The sequence below is a fragment of the Pocillopora damicornis genome, chromosome 10 (genome assembly GCF_964200805.1).
Source record: "Pocillopora damicornis chromosome 10, jaPocDami1.2, whole genome shotgun sequence".
NCBI lineage: Eukaryota > Metazoa > Cnidaria > Anthozoa > Scleractinia > Pocilloporidae > Pocillopora > Pocillopora damicornis.
The window spans coordinates 5,086,265-5,109,625 of NC_142679.1; the positions used below are offsets into that span (position 1 = coordinate 5,086,265).

The 23,361-nt window shown below is 37.8% G+C and overlaps 2 protein-coding genes and 1 pseudogene across 3 annotated transcripts; 2 read left to right on the forward strand and 1 right to left on the reverse strand.

The window, feature by feature from the left end:
- Positions 1–3,295: 3,295 nt before the first annotated feature.
- On the forward strand, positions 3,296–7,334 carry LOC149038570 (fibrinogen-like protein A; annotated as a pseudogene). The gene is made up of 4 exons (XR_016180438.1): positions 3,296–3,489; positions 4,582–4,793; positions 5,682–5,814; positions 5,923–7,334. The product of XR_016180438.1 is annotated as a fibrinogen-like protein A (transcript).
- A 2,039-nt stretch (positions 7,335–9,373) lies between these two features.
- LOC149038571 (endonuclease III-like protein 1) lies at positions 9,374–21,848 on the reverse strand. The gene is made up of 3 exons (XM_089184122.1): positions 21,462–21,848; positions 10,781–10,947; positions 9,374–9,569 (listed from the first exon to the last, which is right to left on the reverse strand). The coding sequence occupies exons 1-3, from the start codon at positions 21,807–21,809 to the stop codon at positions 9,374–9,376; spliced, it is 711 nt and encodes a 236-aa protein (XP_089040248.1). The 5' UTR covers positions 21,810–21,848.
- LOC149038572 (fibrinogen-like protein A) lies at positions 15,601–18,135 on the forward strand. Its single transcript, XM_089184036.1, has 4 exons — positions 15,601–15,831; positions 16,316–16,462; positions 16,721–16,859; positions 16,962–18,135. The coding sequence occupies exons 1-4, from the start codon at positions 15,601–15,603 to the stop codon at positions 17,576–17,578; spliced, it is 1,134 nt and encodes a 377-aa protein (XP_089040162.1). The 3' UTR covers positions 17,579–18,135.
- Positions 21,849–23,361: the final 1,513 nt, after the last annotated feature.

Consider the following 23,361-nt stretch of genomic DNA (forward strand, 5'->3'; position numbering starts at 1 on the left):
GATTAAAATTTACACGAACTTGAGTGGCAAGCATGAAAATAATGAAACATCAAAATTTTACTATATTAAAACAACAAACTAAATCAATGGTTTTAACAGAAACTAATTAACATTTAGATGGGGCGGTTTAGATGAAATGAATGAGATTGGAAGGGAGTCCTCCTTAGATCATGATTTAATGATAATTGACAAGAAGATTGCGCTGTTTTAAACCTTAGTTTCTACATGTTCGTCCGATTCAGTTAAATAGTGACTGAAAAAAGTAAGTTAAAAAAAGGCTAACTACACGAGATATAACTTTTTCCATCAATCTCCTATGGCGCTTTGATTTGTCTTTTCTCTTCCCCAGTGTTAACTCCAAAGGTCTTTGTCCGTCTCGCTGTAAATAATTTATTATGGAGTTCAAAAGTCAAAATAGGTATTGTTTTCTTCCGTGTTAGGATGAGGCATTTGCACATATGTCTCACCCGGTATATACTAAATAATTTATGCAGAGAGCTGTCTCATCTTATTTCTTCAAACTTTAATATAGAAGCACAATTTTTATCTATTTGTAAGTTTTTCCTTCTAAAAGTTTTATTTATGCTAAGATTGGGTTTTAAGCGATGTTTAGTCGATCGGTAGGATGTTAATGTTATTCCTGAAGGAACAGGACGAGTCATCAAGCTCATAATTTGGAGTTTGCGTGCAGTTTGGAAGCAATCAGTATTTATTTCACAAGGATTCAAATTGAGGTTGAGCGTTCTTGAGCGCGTTAGCGTATTTATGTATAAAGAGAATATACCCCTTACAGACTATACAATTCGTACGTTGCGGGTCAGTATTATTCCGATATTTACCCGATCGAAATAACGTTATTCCTGAACCCAAGCTTTGATATTATTTATAGTAGCGTCTTCGCGCATTTATAGACAAAGGTTAAAAATAAATACCCCATACAGTCTCTGCAATTCTTACCTTGCGGGTCAGTACCTTTTCGCATCGGGACTTCAAATTTATATGTATATCTCGCCTGGTAAATACTTAATAATTTATGTAGAGGAGAGCTGACTCACGTTCTTTCTTTAAATTTTAATAAAAGCAGAATTTTATTTATATGTAGTTTTTCTTTTGAAAATTTGTACGCTAAGCTTTCGTTTTGAACGATGTTTACCTGATCGCTTAAGTGTTATTCCTGAAAGTAGACAAAGTAAGGTCAGGACTTAAACTCTTCAGAGATTAATAAGAGGTTACATAACGCGCGGATTACCTCAAAATGCTTAACCCTTTAACTCCCATAAGTGACTAACATGTAACTTCTCCCTATAACATCCATACATTACCCGCCAACATGTAATGAGAATACTCAAGCTTATCATGTGGAAGTTAATAGTTCTGATCTTACACCAAATTCTCGTGACTTATTTACAAGCAAATGTGTAGCAGCTAGAGGGGAGAATTAACAATCAGATCTTGGGAGTTCAAGGGTCAACATAGCTGCGAACTGAACCCACAATAAAGATCAGATAAAACCTTCATGTTTTGTTTCTTTTTTCTAACATGATCAATCTGTTTTTATCTAATTTTATCTAGTTTTAATTAAATTCTATCTTTATAGTTTCAAATTATAGATTTCTATTATTTAGTTTTAAATTCTAGACACTGAACCCTTGGGTAATTATTTGCAGGATAAAAGCACCACAAAACCCAGAAAACTGTTAAGTTAATTAATTCCATGGCAATTGAAGAGAAAAAATGCTATAATTAGCGCACGAACAATTTCAGTCAGTGAACCAATGTCGTGAAATGTTATCAATATCTTCCTCAGAAAAAATTTCCTTCTGAAAGTTTTTTTTTTTATGCTAAAGTTGCGTTTTAAGCGATGTTTAGTCGATCGGTAGGATGTTAACGTTATTCCTGAAGGAACAGGACGAATCATCAAGTTCATGATTTGGAGTTTGCGTGCAGTTTGTAAGCAATCAGTATTTATTTCATAAGGATTCAAATTGAGGTTTAGCGTCCTTTAGCGCCTTTTACGTATTTATGTCTAAAGAGAATATACCCCTTACGGACTATACAATTCGTACGTTGCGGGTCAGTATTGTTCCGACTTGAATTCACGTTACGTGCGTTCTTTAGGGCCTTCGCGCATTTATAGATTAAGGTTAGAAATAAATACCCCATACAGTCTCTTATTCTTACATTACAATTCTTACATTGCGGGTCAATACCTTTTCGCATCAGGACTTCAAATTTATACCTATATCTCGCCTGGTAAATACTTAATAATTTATGTAGAGGAGAGCTGACTCACGTTATTTCTTTAAATTTTAATAAAAGCAGATTTTATTCATATGTAGTTTTTCTTTTGAAAATTTGTACGCTAAGCTTGCATTTTGAACGATCGCTTAAGTGTTATTCCTGAAAGTAGACAAAGTAAGGTCAGGACTTAAACTCTTCAGAGATTAATAAGAGGTTACATAACGCGCGGATTACCTCAAAATGCTTAACCCTTTAACTCCCATAAGTGACTAACATGTAACTTCTCCCTATAACATCCATACATTACTCGCCAACATGTAATGAGAATACTCAAGCTTATCATGTGAAGTTAATAGTCTTGATCTTACACCAAATTCTCGTGACTTGTTTACTAGGAAATGTGTAGCAGCTAGAGGGGAGAATTAACAATCAGATCTTGAGAGTTCAAGGGTCAACATAGCTGCAAACTGAACCCACAATAAAGATCAGATAAAACCTTCATATTTTGTCTATGTTTTGTAACATGGTTAATCTGTTTTTATCTAATTTTATCTAGTTTTAACTAAATTCTACCTTTATCTAATTTCAAATTCTAGAATTGTATTATTTAGTTTTAAATTCTAGACTACTGAACCCTTGGGGAATTATTTCCAGGATAAAAGCACCACAAAACCCAGAAAACTGTTAAGTTAATTAATTCATGGCAATTGAGAAAAAAGAGAATGCTATAATTAACACACGAACTGGTTCAGTCAGTGAACCAATGTCGTAAAATGTTATCAATGTCTTCCAAAGAAAACCTTGCACACTTATTTTCCCCCTTAAACCGTTTAATCTTTGTTCAATAGAAATTGAAGGGAATCCTTACTAAGTGTTTCAGATTTTGAACTTGATCGAACTTTTAATAATAAATGTTATTCGCCAGTCTCCTGCTAAGTTTCTAAAACCCAAAACATAAAAAAACTGTGGATGAGAGTTATTTTTACTCGAACATATTATTCATTTTCAAGCTGACGCACCAGCGACTAATTGAGGTCAAAGCTTCCTTATCACGACTTTATTTCGATCGTGAACTAATTTAAAAGCCGAGTGGAAGTAACTTGAAAACAATGCAGCGACTCACTTTACTCTTCCATTCTCAGTTTCTCCTGTGCTGGAAGTTTACAACTCCCTCAGCTCAAAGTCTAACAGGAACGTCGAACTCTGGTCAGTTGTCTTGTTTAAGAAGATCTGAACATCCTGAAAAAGGTAAAGCTTGACTTAAACACTTAATTTGCGCACTGCTAATAATGACAAAAATAGATCTTAGACTACACAAAGATAGAAAACTTGACGCAGAACCAATGTGAACCGAGAAGATTTTTGAGACTATTTAACTGAATAGTGGGGTTGAAGGTAATGTAATCGTGGTGCGCTGACTTTAATTCGTCAGTTACAACACAAACAAATTTTCGTATTTTAGCGAAAAACACTTTAATACCGAGTCGCGAGTCGAAGCACTTCAACTAGCAAATCATTCAGTTATCTTTCTCTTAACGTGAGCTCGTTTCAAGCTGTCAAATTCGGCTTTTCGTGTCGTGCATTCCTCCCTGACATCGCTTTGCTTGTAGCTGTAATGGAATAAAGTTAATGGCAATGATGGAATTTTATTCACCTTTAAATGGAACTACTTCAAGTTAACGTGTTTCAGACACGATCAAACTAGAGTAAACGATGGTCAACAAGGACGATGAGGATGAAAAGGAAGACCGGTGATCGAATTCGCTGTGATCAGAGCATAAAATCGTCTGATGAGTGGGAATCTTAATTATAGGGGTTTCCAGAATTAAGAACCAACAACTTTGAAGCCTTGTGTATTCGCTTGTTGTGTATCGAAGAGTTGCGAAAAGCCTAAGATAGAACTGGCCGGAAATTTACGAAAACTGAGTAATTTTCGAAACATGAGAAAAATAATTCCATGTAAAAATATGTTACTATCTAAGCAATACTTTTCACTTCCTGTCGGTTTTCAGACGCAAAAACTCACACGGGATATTACTGAGAACACAAGGAAAAGTTGTAAATCACGACCCGAGGGTGCATGATTACCAACGTTCCAAGTGCACTGACGCCTAAAAAAATATAGAAAGTGCGCTTTCTAGCTTTTAAAAATGGAGCCCTGAGTTTATTAGTACAATGAACGATAGGCTTTCGATAAATCAAAGCGTTCCTAATATCTTATAAATTTTTACGACTTTCATCAAGTCGTCGATGTCCTCTTGATTTCTCTCTTTTTGTTTTATGTAAGATATATCTTGAAGAAAACTCTCATATATGACGATATGTTTGCATCTGTTCCAGGCTACACTCTGGTTAATCACGTGATTGCTACGCACACTGTCACGTGCCCGATAGACTGTGCGTGGGAATGCCTACGGGATGCACGCTGTCGATCGTTTAATTATGCAAACTCAGGGAAAGCATGTGAATTAAGTGACCAATCAAAAGCGACAGCCCCAAATGACTTTGTTTTAAGAAAAGGCGTCACTTACTACGAGCCAACGACATAGATGGTGAGTCATAGAAATTTACAGATCAGTTAGAAACTTAATCATCAGTGCTCAACCTACCAAGCGCAGGAACCTTTGAGGTCTTCGGTTTTTCAAATTCCATCTTCTGAACAAGGTGGTGTCAAAATCATATCGAGAGGTCAAATAAATGCCTTTATCTCAGAGAACGGTACGGCTGCCTAAAACTGAACATTTACAAAGAGCAGCGTTTGTAAGACATTCATTTCTAGCCCGAAACACAGTAAGTTGAAATGTGGTGGAACTCAGTGGGCGGGAGTACAATTCAGGCAGTAATCGGGCGAATGATTTGAAATTACGAGCAGGAATGAAAACTTTAATTTAAACATAAGCACATGAATTGATTCATATAGCAAAAGTTCAAGTCGGAAGTCTAAACCTTGTTAGAAATATCGAATGCTTAATGCACTTTAGATATTTTTTCCATTTTGACTGGCTAACATTTGCTAAGTGCTTATAATTGGACAGGTGAAATCAAACAATTTGGACATGGAACAGCCAATCAAGCCGCAAATAAGGGCTGTTTTACTGATAAAAGAACCACTCATTCTCGAGAATTTTGTTATTGACACAATTGATATCATAAAATGCCTATTTTCTAGAAGGAAATCCTGGGTAAATATAATTTGCTCAAATAGAGACAAAATCGTTGCTCGATATACACCGGAAACGAAATTTGAAGGAAAACAGGAGAGGGAAAGATTCATTCCTACTTAAAACTTTGAAAATATCAAAATTCTATACTCATTTTGAAAGAGAAACGTTAGCTCTAAGAACGAGAATGTATTTCAACCTAATAAGGTATTGTCATGGTAAGTTTCGCCTTATAGAAGGATGAAAGTACGTATAACCATTCTTCCCATTTTCACCCAGGGAGGAAATAGACCTGTTTGCACCTCGGCTTCATGTCAAAATGGTGGAACATGTGCTGACGCGTGTTGGAATCCCCGGATGTTCACGTGTGAATGTCGACAGGATTATAAAGGAGTGTATTGCGAAGAGCACAGCGGAGGTGGGTAACTCGTGACTAAATAGAAGAGAAGAACACTTAAATTTGCGATAATTTCCTTTCAGCAACAAGTCTCATATTATGTTTCCTTTGTTCCACGTACAGTGAGAAGCTGTCAGCAGCTGAAAACCCTAGGAGCGAATCAGAATGGCATTTATAAAATCAACCCAGATGGTCAAGGGGTCATAAACGTGTACTGTGACCAAACCACAGATGGAGGTGGGTGGACTGTGGTTCAGAGACGTTCCCGTCCATACAAGCAAAGCTTTAGACGAACGTGGGTAGAGTATCGAGTAGGCTTTGGCGACTTGTCCAAAGAATTCTGGCTCGGAAACGACAACTTGCACCGAATCGCCTCTTCAGACAGCATTCTTCGAATAGATCTGCACCGAACCAACGGCCAAAAGGGATATGCCAAATATGGTGGGTTTCGGGTAGCTGACGAAACAGAAAAGTATCGATGCGACATGACTTCGTACGAAGGAAACATCGGAAATGGGTTTTATGGAAATACAGATCCTAAATTGAACATCCGAGGGATGAAATTCGGCACACCAGACCAAGATAATGACAACTTCCTTGGAAAGTGTTTTCCTGATGGTGCATGGTGGGCAAACCAATGTGGCGAGGTTAATCTCAATTCAAGGGATGGTCCAGTCTGGCGTCCTTGGGCTCTTCCCCCTGACCTGAATCTCTCCGAGATGAAAGTAAGGCATAACTGAACAAAACTGCTATAGTCACCATACGTCACCTTCAGGGATGCAAGGAACTCGACGAAGAGATCTGGGCACTAGCTAATGTAGCCTTCATAGAATTTGCAATTACAACTCAAGTTGTCATGTAACGCCCGGTGCTGCGTAGCGTTACAACCAAAAACAGCTGTGAAGGTGACTGAAATCCATTGATATATTATTAGCATAATAGCATAGCATACATTGACACATAATTTAGTCCAGCACTAGGTTTTAAATATCGACATGAAATCGCTTTCTTCAACTTGAAGTGAAATGTGAAACCTTTCCTTCGAATGGTGATGTTCCATTAGCACCCCACGAACAGATGTCTCATATTATAAACAGACCATCATGTCTAATCCTGTTTGAAGACACCAAGAGACTAAGACAAGGTGAAGCGATCAAAAGCAAACCTTGAAGTTACAGGCCAACTCCATGTTTCAAAAATTGTTATTTACAAATGGTCTGGTTTTATAACTGTAATAGTGAAAAAGGCCTTTACTTTCTTAAAAAATAAATTTCATTAAAAAGTGTAAAATAAAACCTTCGCAACTTCCCTGAACTTCTAAGCATGTCTTTATATCATAGTAATTTAATAGCCCACGAATATGTAACAAGTGCAACGCCAATTGTTGCCAACGATATTGGAAGTATGTACATACAAAAAGCACATTTCCTGAAGGACTGTTAAAACTATCCGTAAAAGAGGCCAGTATGTTACTTTACAGACTTAGTTACCATAGTCGTTAGAGAAAGGCAAAATAAAAGTAATTGTAAACCGAATTGTTTTGAGGGGCGTCGCAATATTTTGGCTGCTAAATCCTCCGCGAACCCGATCTCCTCCCTTCAAAGTATTGTCGAGCAAAAAAAAATTAGACAAAAACAAAAAGTATTGCAAGTTAGATGTTCACGAATGGAAGAACTGAAAGATTTCACTCAACGAAGTTCGGTTGAGCTTTCTATGACTTAAAAAAAAAAAAAAATGTAAGGGGAGAGGGCCTCCTCTCCAGGGTTCTATCTGTTTTCTCTCAAGGTTCATGCTGGAGAGGACTGAGAAAGAGGTTGAGATCGCTATTTCACATTCAGCCTAAGGATTTAAGCGTTCGAGTTTAAAATCCCAACACCCACACAATCTCATACTGATCCCCTATTGTTGAAAATAACACATCAAAAGGGTTGATCAATAGTTAAACGCTCGTTCTACCCGTCACTATACGACGACAAAAAAAAAAAAAAACCACGGCAACACATTCTTAAAATCTCTTATTTCTAAAAGCAAACAAAATCTACAAAACAGTAACCATCAATACTGTAGAAAATCGATTAATTCATATCTTTGGCGTAATAAAACAAATTTCACGCATCTGAGATCGCCATTCTTCCCTCTAGAAGTAAAAGATATAAATACGTTTGGCTTCAGCGGTGTATAACAACGGCAAGCAAGACATATATTAAATTTCGATTCACAAATACTCCAAGTTCAGTACTATACCGATTGTCTATCATTGATTACCGTTGTATTCTTGGGGTATAAATCTAACTTGAAGACTCCACACTAAGTTTTTTATATGTAAGTATCATTTGTGCCGATAGGGAGCTGTACAAGACAGTTTCTGTTTTTGCCAAAGATGATACACTTGAACGTAATAGTGCAAGCCTCACTGCACTCACCTTGTCGTCCATTAACATCAGTAGCACGTACCAAGAAGTGGTTCTTATTGCCGGGTGATAACTGAGTCAGAGTGCAAGTCATAGGAAGCGGCAACGCCTTGACGACTCCAATCTTCTTCTACTGGTGAGAATTGTCCGTTGTGCCGCCGTCCTGAAGCGCAAACAGTTGCTAGTTCATTATAGGCGCGTGTCTCTCCTCAAGAGCCATGTACCACGACAAAACGATACCGCTTGGAGCAACCGCTATGGAGACATTAGGTTTCGGAGGGGGGTCTTTAGTCTCTGTTGCTGGAGATACAGGGGATGTTGCCCTGAATCCGGCGGTAGATCCTGTTGGGTAGGCTGTTGGGGTCTTATAGATAATTGTGAATAGCTTTGCAAGGCGAATAGCAAAGGAGTTTGAGTAGCCAATCAGAGCGCGCCTTCATTGCTATCCACCGTTTAAGTATAAACTAATTTCTAAATCAAATTCAATGGCAGATCTCTCCCTTCAAGGAAGGTGTGCCACTTATAAAAATTTTTTCACAAAAAGCATCCAGTTACCTAGGTCTCACAGTCTTTCATTTTGCTTCCATCTCGCCTTTTATCCATTGTATCATGAACCTGTACATTTATTTTACACAGTTGGAACCAGTCTTGAGACATGGTTTGAGGACCAATGCTAACCTGGGCTCAGTTGTTGGAAGGCTGATTAGTGCTAACCCAGGGTTAAATTTTAATTCAGGTTTCCTTACTGCTTTGTTAAAAAGCCTTTTTTGGATAATTTTCTTTATTTTTTAAAAGGCATCCAATCATCAAATCCTAAACAAAACAAATTATAATGAATTTTCTTTTATAGCTTTAACCCTATAACTCCCAAGATCTGATTATTAATTTCCTCCTCTACCTGCTTAACATTTCCTTGTAAATTAGTTGTGAGAATTTGGTGTTAGATAAAGATAACAACTTCTACCTTCTCATTACATGTTTGCTGGATAGTGCACAGATATTGTAAGGAGAAGTTACATGTGAATCACTTCTGGGAGTTTGAGGGTTAAGATCTGATATCAGATTTCACACTAACCATGAGGCTACCTCAACCCAGCTTTGCACAACGTGGCCCAAGGATAAAGACAAGGACAGCCTCAGTTAAAGTAAAACTTAATTTCCCCTTAAGTCTTAGTGTCCTTTCTATCCTTTCTGGATGAAAGTTTTTTCTTAGTTTCCTCCTCAGCTTTTCCTCTGCTCCTTCTTCGACCTTCATGACAGATCTTGGAGTTAAGACAGAACTCGCACATTGGACTTACAGGAACACATGTCTGTTGAGCAAATCCAACCAACAATACATTCAGTTCATCCCACTCCTCTCTGCAAAACAGAAAAAGAATTCACTAATTTAGTCTCTGAAACCATACACTCTAATTATTTAAGTGTGGGTTATGGGCAAACAGCATATGATAGTCAAGGTTTGCTATGCATCTAGAGAATCTTGAACCTAGGTCTGAAAGTCCTTATAGTTTTCCTTTTTGCATTCTGCTCCTTGAAAGTCAGGAAGGACCAAAAGCCTGTTTATTTCAGAATACTTTAAAAATTGTTTGGAACTTGCACAATAGCTGGGTCTCTAAAATGTGGCAGTAAGTGAAAAGGCTTTGGCAAGGAAGGAGCAAAACACCTGGTGAAGAGAATTTGAGTAACTTGGTATCATTCAAAATCACTTTTCATCAGCTTTCTACAGCAATTCTAGTTTCCTCTGGCAGTTTAATACGTTTTTTGACCCATCCTGGTCTATTAGAAATTCTATGAACATGAGTATCAACTCCAATTCCAGTCACTTGTCCCCAAGCCACATTCATGGTAATATACACCATTTTTGGGCTCACACCTGGAAGTTTGCAGAAAGTGGAGTTATACTATTGGTGAGAATATGGTGATGGAACAATAGTGTATTTCCACTTTCTGCATATAAACCCACACACAACCCACAATTCCTCCAATTGCTCTGATGAAGGGCTAACGCTCGAAACGTCAGCTTTTTTAGCCTTAACGCTAGCCAATTTATGTTTTCAACTCAGTTGTTAACACTACATTACCTTTTATAAGGAGAAGCTTCATATTGATCACCTCTGGGAGTTAAAAGGTTACAAGTTAAAAAGGAAGCTCAGTGTCATAGATTTTGAACCATTTTTGTTGCTTCTTTTTCTACTTCTAGACTTCTGCTAATGGTTTTTATAATAAAGTAGGGGGGGACTCAGAGGGTTCTATGGAGGATATCAACCAATCTACCCCATTTTGTAAGTGAAAAAGTGACAAGTGAAAATAATAAAACAACTTGGTATAGCCCCCTTGTTTCAGTAACATGTTAATATAAGACCCCCCTGAACCCTGTTTAACACAACTGATGATGGAAAAATTATCATCAGCAGCTATTCTAAAAAGCCCTACTAGTAAGTTTTTAAAAAACGTTCAAAATTTTTATTTAATAAGAGGAGAGAAGGCCTTCAGACTATTCTGCAAGTTGCTTTTCTAGTGGGTAAATTCTGTCAAAATCAAGTTTCTATCTAACATAAAAATTTACTCACCTTCTAGAAGATAAGTAGATAAGTTCAGCAATTTTGCTTGTTGATGTTGTGAGAATGTTCTCTATTGTTAATCCATAAGCCTTTAACTTTTCCATTGCATCAAAAGGAACTTCGTCTTTTGTTTGACTTGACAGCATGAGGGAGATAAGTACTTGATATCGGACTGTCTGCAAAAGTGATGAGAGATGAACCATTGATACTGGACTGTCTTAACCCTCTTTCTCCTAAGAGTGATTGGCTTCTAATTTCTCCTAACAGTTTCACCCTCGCATCAAATACTTAAAATCATAAAATAAAAGAAATGATGTCCAATTCTAGAAGCTCCTGATTGTCAAATAAATTCTCCTCGTAAATTGCAGATGGTATGCAGCATAGTCAATAAGTTTTTTGATTTTGGCGGGAAAGTGATGTCACTCGACTAGCTGATTACGTAATTAAACACTACAAAAAGCCGGAGATTTGCCGCAGAATAAAACTGATTCCCTATCAGCACATCCTCTCCATTGAATTTTCTTCACACTAAACCCAAAAGAACAAAGAATAGGCATCAACAAGAGAATAGAAACTTTAAAATCTCTTGTTTGGCATCAAATATCATCTGATGAAATTTTACTGAAAATTTTGAGCTTAAGAAGTGTTCATGATTGAAATTTACACGAACTTGAGTGGCAAACACGAGAATAATGAATCATCAAAATTTTACCATATTAGACATACCATATTTTTACCATATATATTTTTTACCATATTAGACATATTTACCATTACAGAAAACCCATGTCACTTGCGTTTAGATGGGGCGGTTTAGATGAAATGAATTAGATTGGAAGGGAGTCCTCCTTAGGTCGTGATTTAATGATGTTGACAAGAAGATTATGCTGTTTGAAACCTTAGTTTCTACATGTTCGTCCGATTCAGTTAAATAGGAGCTGAAAAAGTAAATTAAAAAAAGGCTAACCACAAGAGATATAAATTTTTCCATCAATCTTCTATGGCGCTTTGATTTGTCTTTTCTCTTCCCCAGTGTTAATTCCAAAAGTCTTTGTAGGTCTCGCTGTAAATAATTTATTATGGAGTTCAAAAGTCAGGTGTTGTTTTCTTCCGTTTTAGAACAAGGCATTTGCCCATATGTCTCACCCGGTAAATACTAAATAAATTATGTAGAGAGCTGTCTCACCTTATTTCTTCAAATTTTAATAAAAGCACAATTTTTACTCATTTGTAAGTTTTTCCTTTTGAAAGTTTTTTACACTAAGCTTGCGAATGAAGCGATGTTTAGCTGATCGTTGGGATGTTAATGTTATTCCTGAATAAACAGAACAAAGCATCAAGCTCAGGATTTGGAGTTTTCTTGCAGTTTGGAAGCAATCAGTGGTTTTTTTTTTACAAGGATTCAAATTGAGGTTGAGCGTTCTTGAGCGCGTTGGCGTATTTATGTATATACAGAATATACCCCTTACATACTATGCAATTCGTACGTTGCGGGTCAGTATTGTTATGATATTTGCCCGATCGTAATAATGTTATTCCTGAATCCAAGCAGGAAGAAGCACAAAGCTCAAGGTTAAGGTTAAAATAAATACCCCAAACAGTCTCAACAATTCTTACGCTGCGGGTCAGCACCGTTTGATCGTATTAGGACAAAATTTATACGTATATCTCACCTGGTAAGTTCTTAATAATCTATGTAGACGAGAGCTGACTCAAATTTAAATAAAAGCATAATTTTATTCATATGTAGATTTTCTTTTGAAAATTTTTTTACGCTAAGCTTGCGTTTTGAACGATGTTTACCTGATCGCTTAAGTGTTATTCCTGAAGTAAGGTCAGGACTTAAACTCTTCAGAGATTGATAAGAGGTTACTTTTAGTTTACCTAAAAGTTAGGTAAACTAACTTTTAACCTCAGTATGCTTAATAGAGCTGGCAACAAGACGTGCAATAACGAAGTTTCCCAAGGACCTTCATGTTTTGGCCCCCTGTTGGCTTGCTTTGATGTTAATTTAAAGTAGACTTGAATTCACGTTACGTGCGTTCTTTAGCGCCTTCGCACATTTATGTCTAAAGGTTAAAATAAATACCCTATACAGTCTCTACGATTCTTACATTGCGGGTCAGTACTTTTTCGCATCAGGACTTCAAATTTATTCGTATATCTCGCCTGGTAAGTACTTAATAATTCATGTAGATGAGAGCTGTCTCACGCTATTTCTTTAAATTTTAATAAAAGCGGAATTTTATTTATATGAAGTTTTTCTTTGGAAAATTTGTACGCTAAGCTTTCGTTTTGAACGATGTTTACCTGATCGCTAAAGTGTTATTCCTGAAAGTAGACAAAGTAAGGTCAGGACTTAAACTCTTCAGAGAATGATAAGAGGTTACATAACGTGCATATGACATCAATATGCTTTACCCATTAACTCCCATAAGTGACTAACATGTAACTTCTCCCTGTAAAATTCACGCGTTATCCAGCCAACATGTAATGACAATACTCAAACTCATTGGGTAGAAGTTAATAGTCTTGAGTTTACACCAAATTCTCGTGACTTATTTACAAGGAAATGTGTAGCAGCTAGAGGGGAGAATTAACAATCAGATCTTGGGAGTTCAAGGGTCGTTAATACAGCTGCAAACTAAACCCACAATAAAGATCAGACAGGGCAACCCCGTCATGTTTTGTCTCTCTTTTTCAATATGGGTGAAAGTTTTTAACTAATTTTGTCAGGTTTTAAATTCTACCTTTACCTGGTTTTAAATTCTAGACATTCTACTCTTATCTGGTTTTAAATTCTAGACTACTGAACCCAAGGGTAATTATTTGCAGGATAAAAGCTCCACAAAACCCGGAAAACTGTTAAGTTAATTAATTCCATGGCAATTGAAAAGAAAAGAATGCTATAATTAGCGCACGAACAGGTTCAGTCAGTGAACGAATGTCGTGAAATGTTATCAATGTCTTCCTCAGAAAACCATTCTCACTTATTTTCCTTCCTTATACTGTTCAATCGTTCTTCAATAGAAATGAAAGAGAATCCTTCATAAATATCTCAAATTTTGAAATTGATCGAGCTTTTAATAAAGAATGTTATTCGTGAGACTCCTGAAACAAAAAACCTAGAAAACTGTTAAATTAATTAATTCCATCGCAATTTAAAAGAAAAAGAAGGCTATAATTAGCGCACGAACTGGTTCAGTCAGTGAACCAATGTCGTGAAATGTTATCAATGTCTTCCTCAGAAAACCATGCTCACTTATTTCCCCCCTTAAACCGTTTAATCTTTCTTCAATAGAAATAGAAGAGAATCCTCAATGAGTGTGTCAAATTTTGAAGTTGATCGAGCTTTTAATAATTAATGTTATTCGCCAGTCTCCTGCTAAGTTTCTAGACCCTAACACATAAACAAACTGTGGATAAGAATTATTTTCACTCGAAAATTATTCATTTTCATGTCGACGCACTAGCGACTAATTGAGATCAAAGCTTCGTTATCACGACTTTATCTTGATCGTGAACTAATGCAAAAGCCGAGTGGAAGTAACTTGAAAACAATGCAGCGACTCACTTTACTCTTCCATTCTCAGTTTCTCCTGTGCTGGAAGTTTGCAACTCCCTCAGCTCAAAGTCTAACAGGAACGTCGAACCCTGGTCGGTTGTCTTGTTTAAGAAGATCTGAACATCCTGAAAAAGGTAAAGCTTGACTCAAACACTTAATATGCGCACCGTAAATAATGGCAAAAATAAATCTTAGACTACACAAAGAATAAAAAACTTGACGCAGATCCAATGTGAACCGAGAAGATTTGTTGAGACTATTTAAATAGTGGGGTTGAAGGTAATGTAATCGTGATGTGCTGACTTTAATTCATCAGTTACAACACAAGAAATTCAGTTTCGTATTTTAGCGAAAAACACCTAAGTACCGAGTCGCGAGTCGAAGCACTTCAACTAACAAAGCATTCAGTTATTTTTCTCTTAACGTGAGTTAGTTTCAAGCTGTCAAAATCGGCTTTTCGTGTCGTGCATTCCTCTCTGGTATCGCTTCTCTTGTAGCTGTAATGGAATAAAGTTAACTTCGCTCGAAAATCTCAGAGATGAACTCTTTTCACTTGTATGGTCACTTTTAGTAATGATGGAATTTTATTCACCTTTGAACGGATCTACTTCAAGTTAACGTGTTCCAGACACGATCAAACTAGGGTAAACCATGGCCAACAAGGACGATGAGGATGAATAGGAAGACCGGCGACCAAATTCGCTGTGATCGGAGTATAAAATCGTCTGATGAGTGGGAATCTTAATTATAGGGGTTTCCAGAATTAAGAACCAACAACTTTGAAAGCTTGTGTATTCCCTTGTTGTGTATCGAAGAGTTGCGAACAGCCTAAGATAGAACTGGCCGGAAATTTACGAAACTGAGACTGAGTAATTTTCGAAACATGAAAAAAATAATTCCATGTAAAAATATGTTAATATCTAAGCAATACTTTTCACTTCCTGTCGGTTTTCAGACGCAAAACTCACACGAGATGTTACTGAGAACACAAGGAAAAGTTGTAAATCACGACCCGAGGGTGCATGATTACCAACCTTCCAAGTGCACTGACGCCTAAAAAAATGATAGAAAGTGCGCCTTCTAGCTTTTAAAAATGGAGCCCTGAGTTTACTAGTACAATGAACGATAGGCTTTCGATCAATCAAAGTGTTCCTAATATCTTATAAATGTTTACGACTTTCATCAAGTCGTCAATGTCCTCTTGATTTCTCTCTTTTTGTTTCCTGTAAGATATATCTTGAAGAAAACTCTCATATATGACGATATGTTTGCATCTGTTTTAGGCTACATTCTGGTTAATCACGTGATTGCTACGCACACTGTCACGTGCCCGATAGACTGTACATGGGAATGCCTACGGGATGCACGCTGTCGATCGTTTAATTATGCAAACTCAGGGAAAACATGTGAATTAAGTGACCAATCAAAAGCGACAGCCCCAAATGACTTTGTTTTAAGAAAAGGCATCACTTACTACGAGCCAACGACACAGATGGTGAGTCATAGAAATTTACAGATCAGTTAGAAACTTAATCATCAGTGCTCAACCTACCAAGCGCAGGAACCTTTGAGGTCTTCGGTTTTTCAAATTCCATCTTCTGAGCAAAGGTGGTGTCAAAATCATATCGAGAGGTCAAATAAATGCCTTTATCTCAGAGAACAGTATGGCTGCCTAAAACTGAACATTTACACAGAGCAGCGTTTGTAAGACCTTCATTTCTAGCCCGAAACACAGTAAGTTAAAATGTGGTGGAACTCAGTGGGCAGAAGTACAATTCAGGCAGCAATCGGACGAATGATTTGAAATTACGAGCAGGAATGAAAACTTTAATTTAAACATGCGCACATGAATTGATTCATATAGCAAAAGTTCAAGTCGGAAGTCTAAACGTTGTTAGAAATATCGAATGCTTAATGCACTTCAGATATTTTTTCCATTTTGACTGGCTAACTTTTGCTAAGTGCTTATAATTGGACAGGTGAAATCAAACAATTTGGACATGGAACAGCCAATCAAGCCGCAAATAAGAGCTGTTTTACTGATAAAAGAACCACTCATTCTTGAGAATTTTGTTATTGACACAATTGATGTCATAAAATGCCTATTTTCTAGAAGGAAATCCTGGGTAAATATAATTTGCTCAAATAGAGAGAAAACCGTTGCTCGATATACACCGGAAACGAAATTTGAAGGGAAACAGGAGAGGGAAAGATTGATTCCTACTCAAAACTTTGAAAATATCAAACTTGTATACTCATTTTGAAAGAGAAACGTTAGCTCTAAGAACGAGAGTATATTTCAACCTAATAAGGTATTGTCATGGTAAGTTTCGCCTAATAAAAGGATGAAAGTACGTTTAACCATTCTTCCCATTTTCACCCAGGGAGGAAATAGACCTGTTTGCACCTCGGCTTTTTGTCAAAATGGTGGAACATGTGCTGACGCGTGTTGGAATCCCCGGATGTTCACGTGTGAATGTCGACAGGATTATAAAGGAGTGTATTGCGAAGAGCACAGCGGAGGTGGGTAACTCGTGACTAAATAGAAGAGAAGAACACTTAAATTTGCGATAATTTCCTTTCAGCAACAAGTCTCATATTATGTTTCCTTTGTTCCACGTACAGTGAGAAGCTGTCAGCAGCTGAAAACCCTAGGAGCGAATCAGAATGGCATTTATAAAATCAACCCAGATGGTCAAGGGGTCATAAACGTGTACTATGACCAAACCACAGATGGAGGTGGGTGGACTGTGGTTCAGAGACGTTCCCGTCCATACAAGCAAAGCTTTAGACGAACGTGGGTAGAGTATCGAGTAGGCTTTGGCGACGTGTCCAAAGAATTCTGGCTTGGAAACGACAACTTGCACCGAATCGCCTCTTCAGACAGCATTCTTCGAATAGATCTGCACCGAACCAACGGCACAAAGGGATATGCCAAATATGGTGGGTTTCGGGTAGCTGACGAAACAGAAAAGTATCGATGCGACATGACTTCGTACGAAGGAAACATCGGAAATGGGTTTTATGGTAATACCGATCCTAAATTGAATATCCGAGGGATGAAATTCGGCACACCAGACCAAGATAATGACAACTTCCTTGGAAAGTGTTTTCCTAATGGTGCATGGTGGGCAAACCAATGTGGCGAGGTTAATCTCAATTCAAGGGATGGTCCAAACTGGCGTCCTTGGGATACTCACCCTAACCTAAATCTCTCTGAGATGAAAGTTAGGCATAACTGAACAAAACTGCTATAGTCACCATACGTCACCTTCAGGGATGCAAGGAACTCGACGAAGAGATCTGGGCACTAATTAACTAATGCAGCCTTCATAGAATTTGCAATGACAACTCAAGTTGTCATGTAACGCCCGGTGCTGCGTAGCGTTACAACCAAAAACAGCTGTGAAGGTGACTGAAATCCATTAATATATTATTAGCATAATAGCATAGCATACATTGACACATAATTTAGTCCAGCACTAGGTTTTAAATATCGACATGAAATCGCTTTCTTCAACTTGAAGTGAAATGTGAAACCTTTCCTTCCAATGGTGATGTTTCATTAGCACCCCACGAACAGATGTCACACATTATAAACAGACCATTATGTCTAATCCTGTTCCAAGACACCAAGAGACCAAAACAAAGTGAAGCGATTAAAAGCAAACCTTGAAGTCACAGGCCAACCACATGTTTCAAAAACTGTTATTTACAAATGGTCTGGTTTTATAGCCGTGTTAGTGAAAAAGGCTTTTACTTTCTTGAAAATAAAAATCATTAAAAAGTGTTTGTAAAATAAAGCTTTCGCAACTTCCCTGAACTTCTAAGCATGTCTTTATATCATAGTAATTTAATAGCCCACGAATATGTAACAAGTGCGACGCCAATTGTTGCCAATGATGCTGGATGTATGTACATACGAAAAGCACATTTCCTGAAGGACTGTTAAAACTATCCGTAAAAGAGGCCAATATGTTTCTTTACAGACCTTGTTACCACAGTCGTTAGAGAAAGACAAAATAAAAGTAATGCTTTCTGAATTGTTTTGAGGGGCGTCGGAATATTTTGGCTGCTAAATCCTCCGCGAACCTGGTCTCCTCCCTTCAACGTATTGTCGAGCAAAAAAAAAGTTAGACAAAAAAAGAAAGTATTGCAAGTTAGATGTTCACGAATGGAAGAACTGAAAGATTTCACTCAACTCAAACGAAGTTCGGGCGAGCTTTCTATGACTTAAAAAAAAAAAAGGAAGGGGAGAGGGCCTCCTCTCCAGGGTTCTATCTGATTTCCCTCAAGGTTCATGCTGGAGAGGACTGGGAAACAGGTTGATATCGCGATTTCACATTCAGCCTAAGGATTTAAGCGATCGAGTTTAAAATCCCAACACCCACACCATCTTATAATGATCCCCTATTGTTGAAAATAACACATCAAAAGGGTTGATCAATAGTTATTTACAAATGGTCTGGTTTTTCAGTACTGTACAGATTGTCTATCATTGATTGCCGTTGTATTCTTGGGGTATAAATCTAACTTGAAGACTCCACACTTATAAGTTTCTTATACGTAAGTACCAATAGTGCCGATAAAGAGCTGTACAAGACAGTTTCTCTTATTGCCAAAATGATTTATTTGAGAGTAATAGTGCAGGCCTCACTGCACTCACCCTGTCGTCCATTAACATCGGTAGCACGTATCAAGAAGTGGTTGCCGGGTGATAACTGAGTCAGAGTGCAAGCCATAGGAAGCGTCAACGCCTTGACGACTCCAATCTTCTTCCACTGGTGAAGGTTCTCCGTTGTGCCGCCGTCCTGAAGCGCAAACAGTTGATAGTTCATTATAGGCGCGTCTCTCCTCAAGAGCCATATACCACGACAAAACGATACCGCTTGGAGCAACCGTTATGGAGACATTAGGTTTCGGAGGGGGGTCTTTAGTCTCTGTTGCTGAAGATACAGGGGAATGTTGCCCTGAACCTGGCGGTAGACCCTGTTGGGTAGGCTGTTTGGGTCTTATAGATAATTGTGAATAGCTTTGCAAGGCGAATAGCAAAGGATAAAAGGAGTTTGAGTAGCCAATCAGAGCGCGCCTTCATTGCCATCCACCGTTTAAGTATAAACTAATTTCTGAATCAAATTCAACGTCAGATTTCTCCCTTTAAGGAAGGGGTGCCACTTATAAAAAATCTTTCACAAAAAAGGCACCTTGTTACCTAGGTCTCACAGTCTGTGATTTTGCTTCCATCTCGCCTTTTATCGATTGTATCACGAACCTGTACATTATTTTACACAGTTGGAACCAGTCTTGAGACATGGTTTGAGGACCAATGCTAACCTGGGCTCAGTGGTTGGAAGGCTGATTAGTGCTAACCCAGGGTTAAATTTTAATCTAGGTTTCCTAACTGCTTTGTTAAAAAGCCTTTTTTGGATCATTTTCTTTATTCTATCTTCTCATTACCTGCTTGCTGGATAGTGCACGGATATTGTTAGGAAAAGTTATATGAATCACTTTTGGGGGTTAAGATCTGATATTAGACTTCACACTAACCATGAAGCTACCTTAACCCAGCTTTGCACAACGTAGCCCAAGGCTAAAGAGAAGGACAGCCTAAGTTAAAGTAAAACTTGATTTTCTCTTAAGTATTAGTGTCCCTTCCATCCTTTCTGGGTGAAAGTTTCTTCTTAGTTTCCTCCTCAGCTTTTCCTCTGCTCCTTCTTCGACCTTCAGGACAGATCTTGGAGTTAGGACAGAACTTGCACATTGGACTTACAGGAAGACATGTCTGTTGACCAAATCCAACCAACAATACATTCAGTTCATCCCACTCCTCTCCGCAAAACAGAAAAAGAATTCACTAATTCAGTCTCTGAAACCATACACTCTAATTATTTAACTGTGGGTTATGCGTAAACAGAATATGATAGTCAAGGTTTGCTATGCATCTAGAGAATCTTGAACCTAGGTCTAAAAGTCCTTATAGTTTTCCTTTTTGCATTCTGCTCCTTGAAAGTCAGGAAGGAACAAAAGCCAGTTCATTTCAGAATATTTGTAAAAGTTGTTTGGAACTTGCACAATAGCTGGGTCTCTAAAATGTGGCAGTAAGTGAAAAGGCTTTGACAAGGAAGGAGCAAAACACCTGGTGAAGAGAATTTGTGTAACTTGGTATCATTCAAAATCACTTTTCACCAGCTTTCTACAGCAATTCTAGTTTCCTCTGATAGTTAAGTACGTTTTTTGACCCATCCTGGTCTGTTAGAAATATATGAACATGAGTATCAACTCCAGTTCCAGTCACTTGTCCCCAAGCCACATTCATGGTAATATGCACCATTTTTGGGCCCACACCTGGACGTTTGCAGAAAGTGGAGCTATGCTATTGGTGAGAATATGGTGACGGAACAATAGTGTAGTTCCACTTTCTGCTTATAAACCCACACACAACCCACAATTCCTCCAATTGCTCTGATGAAGGGCTAATGCTCGAAATGTCAGCTTTTTTAGCCTTTACGCCAGTCAATTTTGCTTGTTGATGTTGTAAGAATGTTCTCTTTTGTTAACCCATAAGCCTTGAATTTTTCCATTGCAGCAAAAGTAACTTGGTCTTTTGTTTGACTTGACAGCATGAGGGAGATAAGTACTTGATATCAGACTGTCAGCAAAAGTGAGGAGAGATGAACCATTGATACTGGACTGTCCTAACCCTCTTTCCCCTAAGAGTGACTGGCTTCTAATTTCTCCTGACAGTTTCACCCTTGCATGAAATATTTAGAATCATGAGAATTAAGGAAATGATGTCCAATTCTAGAAGCTCCTGATTATCAAACAAATCTCAAAAGAGAGGAGAACTGTATGGAGACTATGCATACTATAATGTTGGGGTGTAAAGGGTTAAACATATAGCTGTTGAACTATTTGTCATAATTTATCTTATAAATCAAATAAAAAGAGGGATGCAATCAATTGCTGAGGGTAAATGAATGTGTTGACATTGACCAAGCAAAAAGTGGTAAATTTTACCCAAAACGTTTCTACCTCTCATAAACAAGCTTAGTTGGCTCAGAGGAGACCACTGTGTCGGCTCCCCTTACCCCACCCCACTGGACTGCCGATTTCATCTCCTCTCACCTCTGGTGACTGGCTCTCATCAGCTGTCTTCTCGCATCCTTGTGAATCAACTGGGGTATCGCGTGTTTTTCTCATTTCACGAATATTAGCAAGCTGCTCTCTCCAGTTAGGAGACTGCCAAGTTGAGCCTTGTGTCTGTGCCGTGGATGTGTCTTTTTTACGCTTCTTGCCCGCAACATATTCAGTTTTCTTGTCGTCCCTAGACGAGTCTTCTTCATGTCGCTTCTCGTATTCGATTTTGATGTGCCTTCTTGGTTCCTTTTGGTTCGTTGACAAAGCTGCGATTGCTTCTCTAGCCGCCGAGCGTGTTTGTCTTCCTTTTGAGGTGAAATACGGGGAAGTATTCATCCTGAAAATCCGTGAAAACAAACTGATCAAATGTTTGAATCGTCAGTCTCCCTCATGTCTGCCATTATCAGTATTATCGTGAGCAGTCCTCCCCGATCTCGCCATGGAACGCTGATTTTGGCGGGAAAGTGATGTCACTCGACCAGCTGATTACGTAATTAGCCACTACAAAAGCCGGAGATTTGCCGCAGAATAAAACTGATTCCCTATCAGCACATCCTCTCCATTGAATTTTCTTCACACTAAACCCAAAAGAACAAAGAATAGGCATCAACAAGAGAATAGAAACTTTACAATCTCTTGTTTGGCATCAAATATCATCTGATGAAATTTTATTGAAAATTTTGAGCTTAAGAAGATCGTGATTTAATGATGTTGACAAGAAGATTGCGCTGTTTTAAACCTTAGTTTCTACATGTTCGTCCGATTCAATTAAATAGTGACTGAAAAAAATAAGTTAAAAAAAGGCTAACTACACGAGATATAAAGTTTTTAATCATTCTTTTATGACGCTTTGATTTGTCTTTTCTCTTCCACAGTGTCAACTCCAAAGGCCTTTGTCCGTCTCACTGTAAATAATTTATTATGGAGTTCAAAAGTCAAAATAGGTGTTGTTTTCTTCCGTATTAGGACGAGGCATTTGCACATATGTCTCGCCCGATAAATACTAAATAATTTATGCAAAGAGCTGTCTCACCTTATTTCTTCAAACTTTAATATAAAAGCACAATTTTTATTTATTTGTAAGTTTTTCCTTCTGAAAGTTTTTTTTTTATGCTGAGATTGCGTTTTAAGCGATGTTTAGTCGATCGCTAGGATGTTAGCGTTATTCCTGAAGGAACAGGACGAAGCATCAAGCTCATGATTTGGAGTTTGCGTGCAGTTTGCGTGCAGTTTGAAAGCAATCAGCATTTATTTCACAAGGATTCAAATTTAGGTTTAGCGTCCTTTAGCGCCTTTGTGTATTTATGTATAAAGAGAATATACCCCTTACAGACTATGCAATGCGTACGTTGCGGGTCAGTATTGTTCGGACTTGAATTCAAGTTACGTGCGTTCTTTAGCGCCTTCGCGCATTTATAGATAGAGGTTAAAAATAAATACCCCATACAGTCTCTACAATTCTTACATTGCTGGTCAGTACCTTTTCGCATCAGGACTTAAAATTTATACGTATATCTCGCCTGGTAAGTGCTTAATAATTTATGTAGACGAGAGCTGACTCACGTTATTTCTTTAAATTTTAATTAAAGCAGAATCTTATTCATATTTAGTTTTTCTTTCGAAAATTTGTACGCTAAGCTTGCGTTTTGAACGATGTTTACCTGATCGCTTAAGTGTTATTCCTGAAAGTAGACAAAGTAAGGTCAGGACTTCAACTCTTCAGAGATTGATAAGAGGTTACATAACGCGCGGATTGCCTCAAAATGCTTTACCCTTTAACTCTTATAAGTGACTAACATGTAACTTCTCCCTATAACATCCATACATTACCCGCCAACATGTAATGAGAATACTCAAACTTATCATGTGGAAGTTAATGGTCTTGATC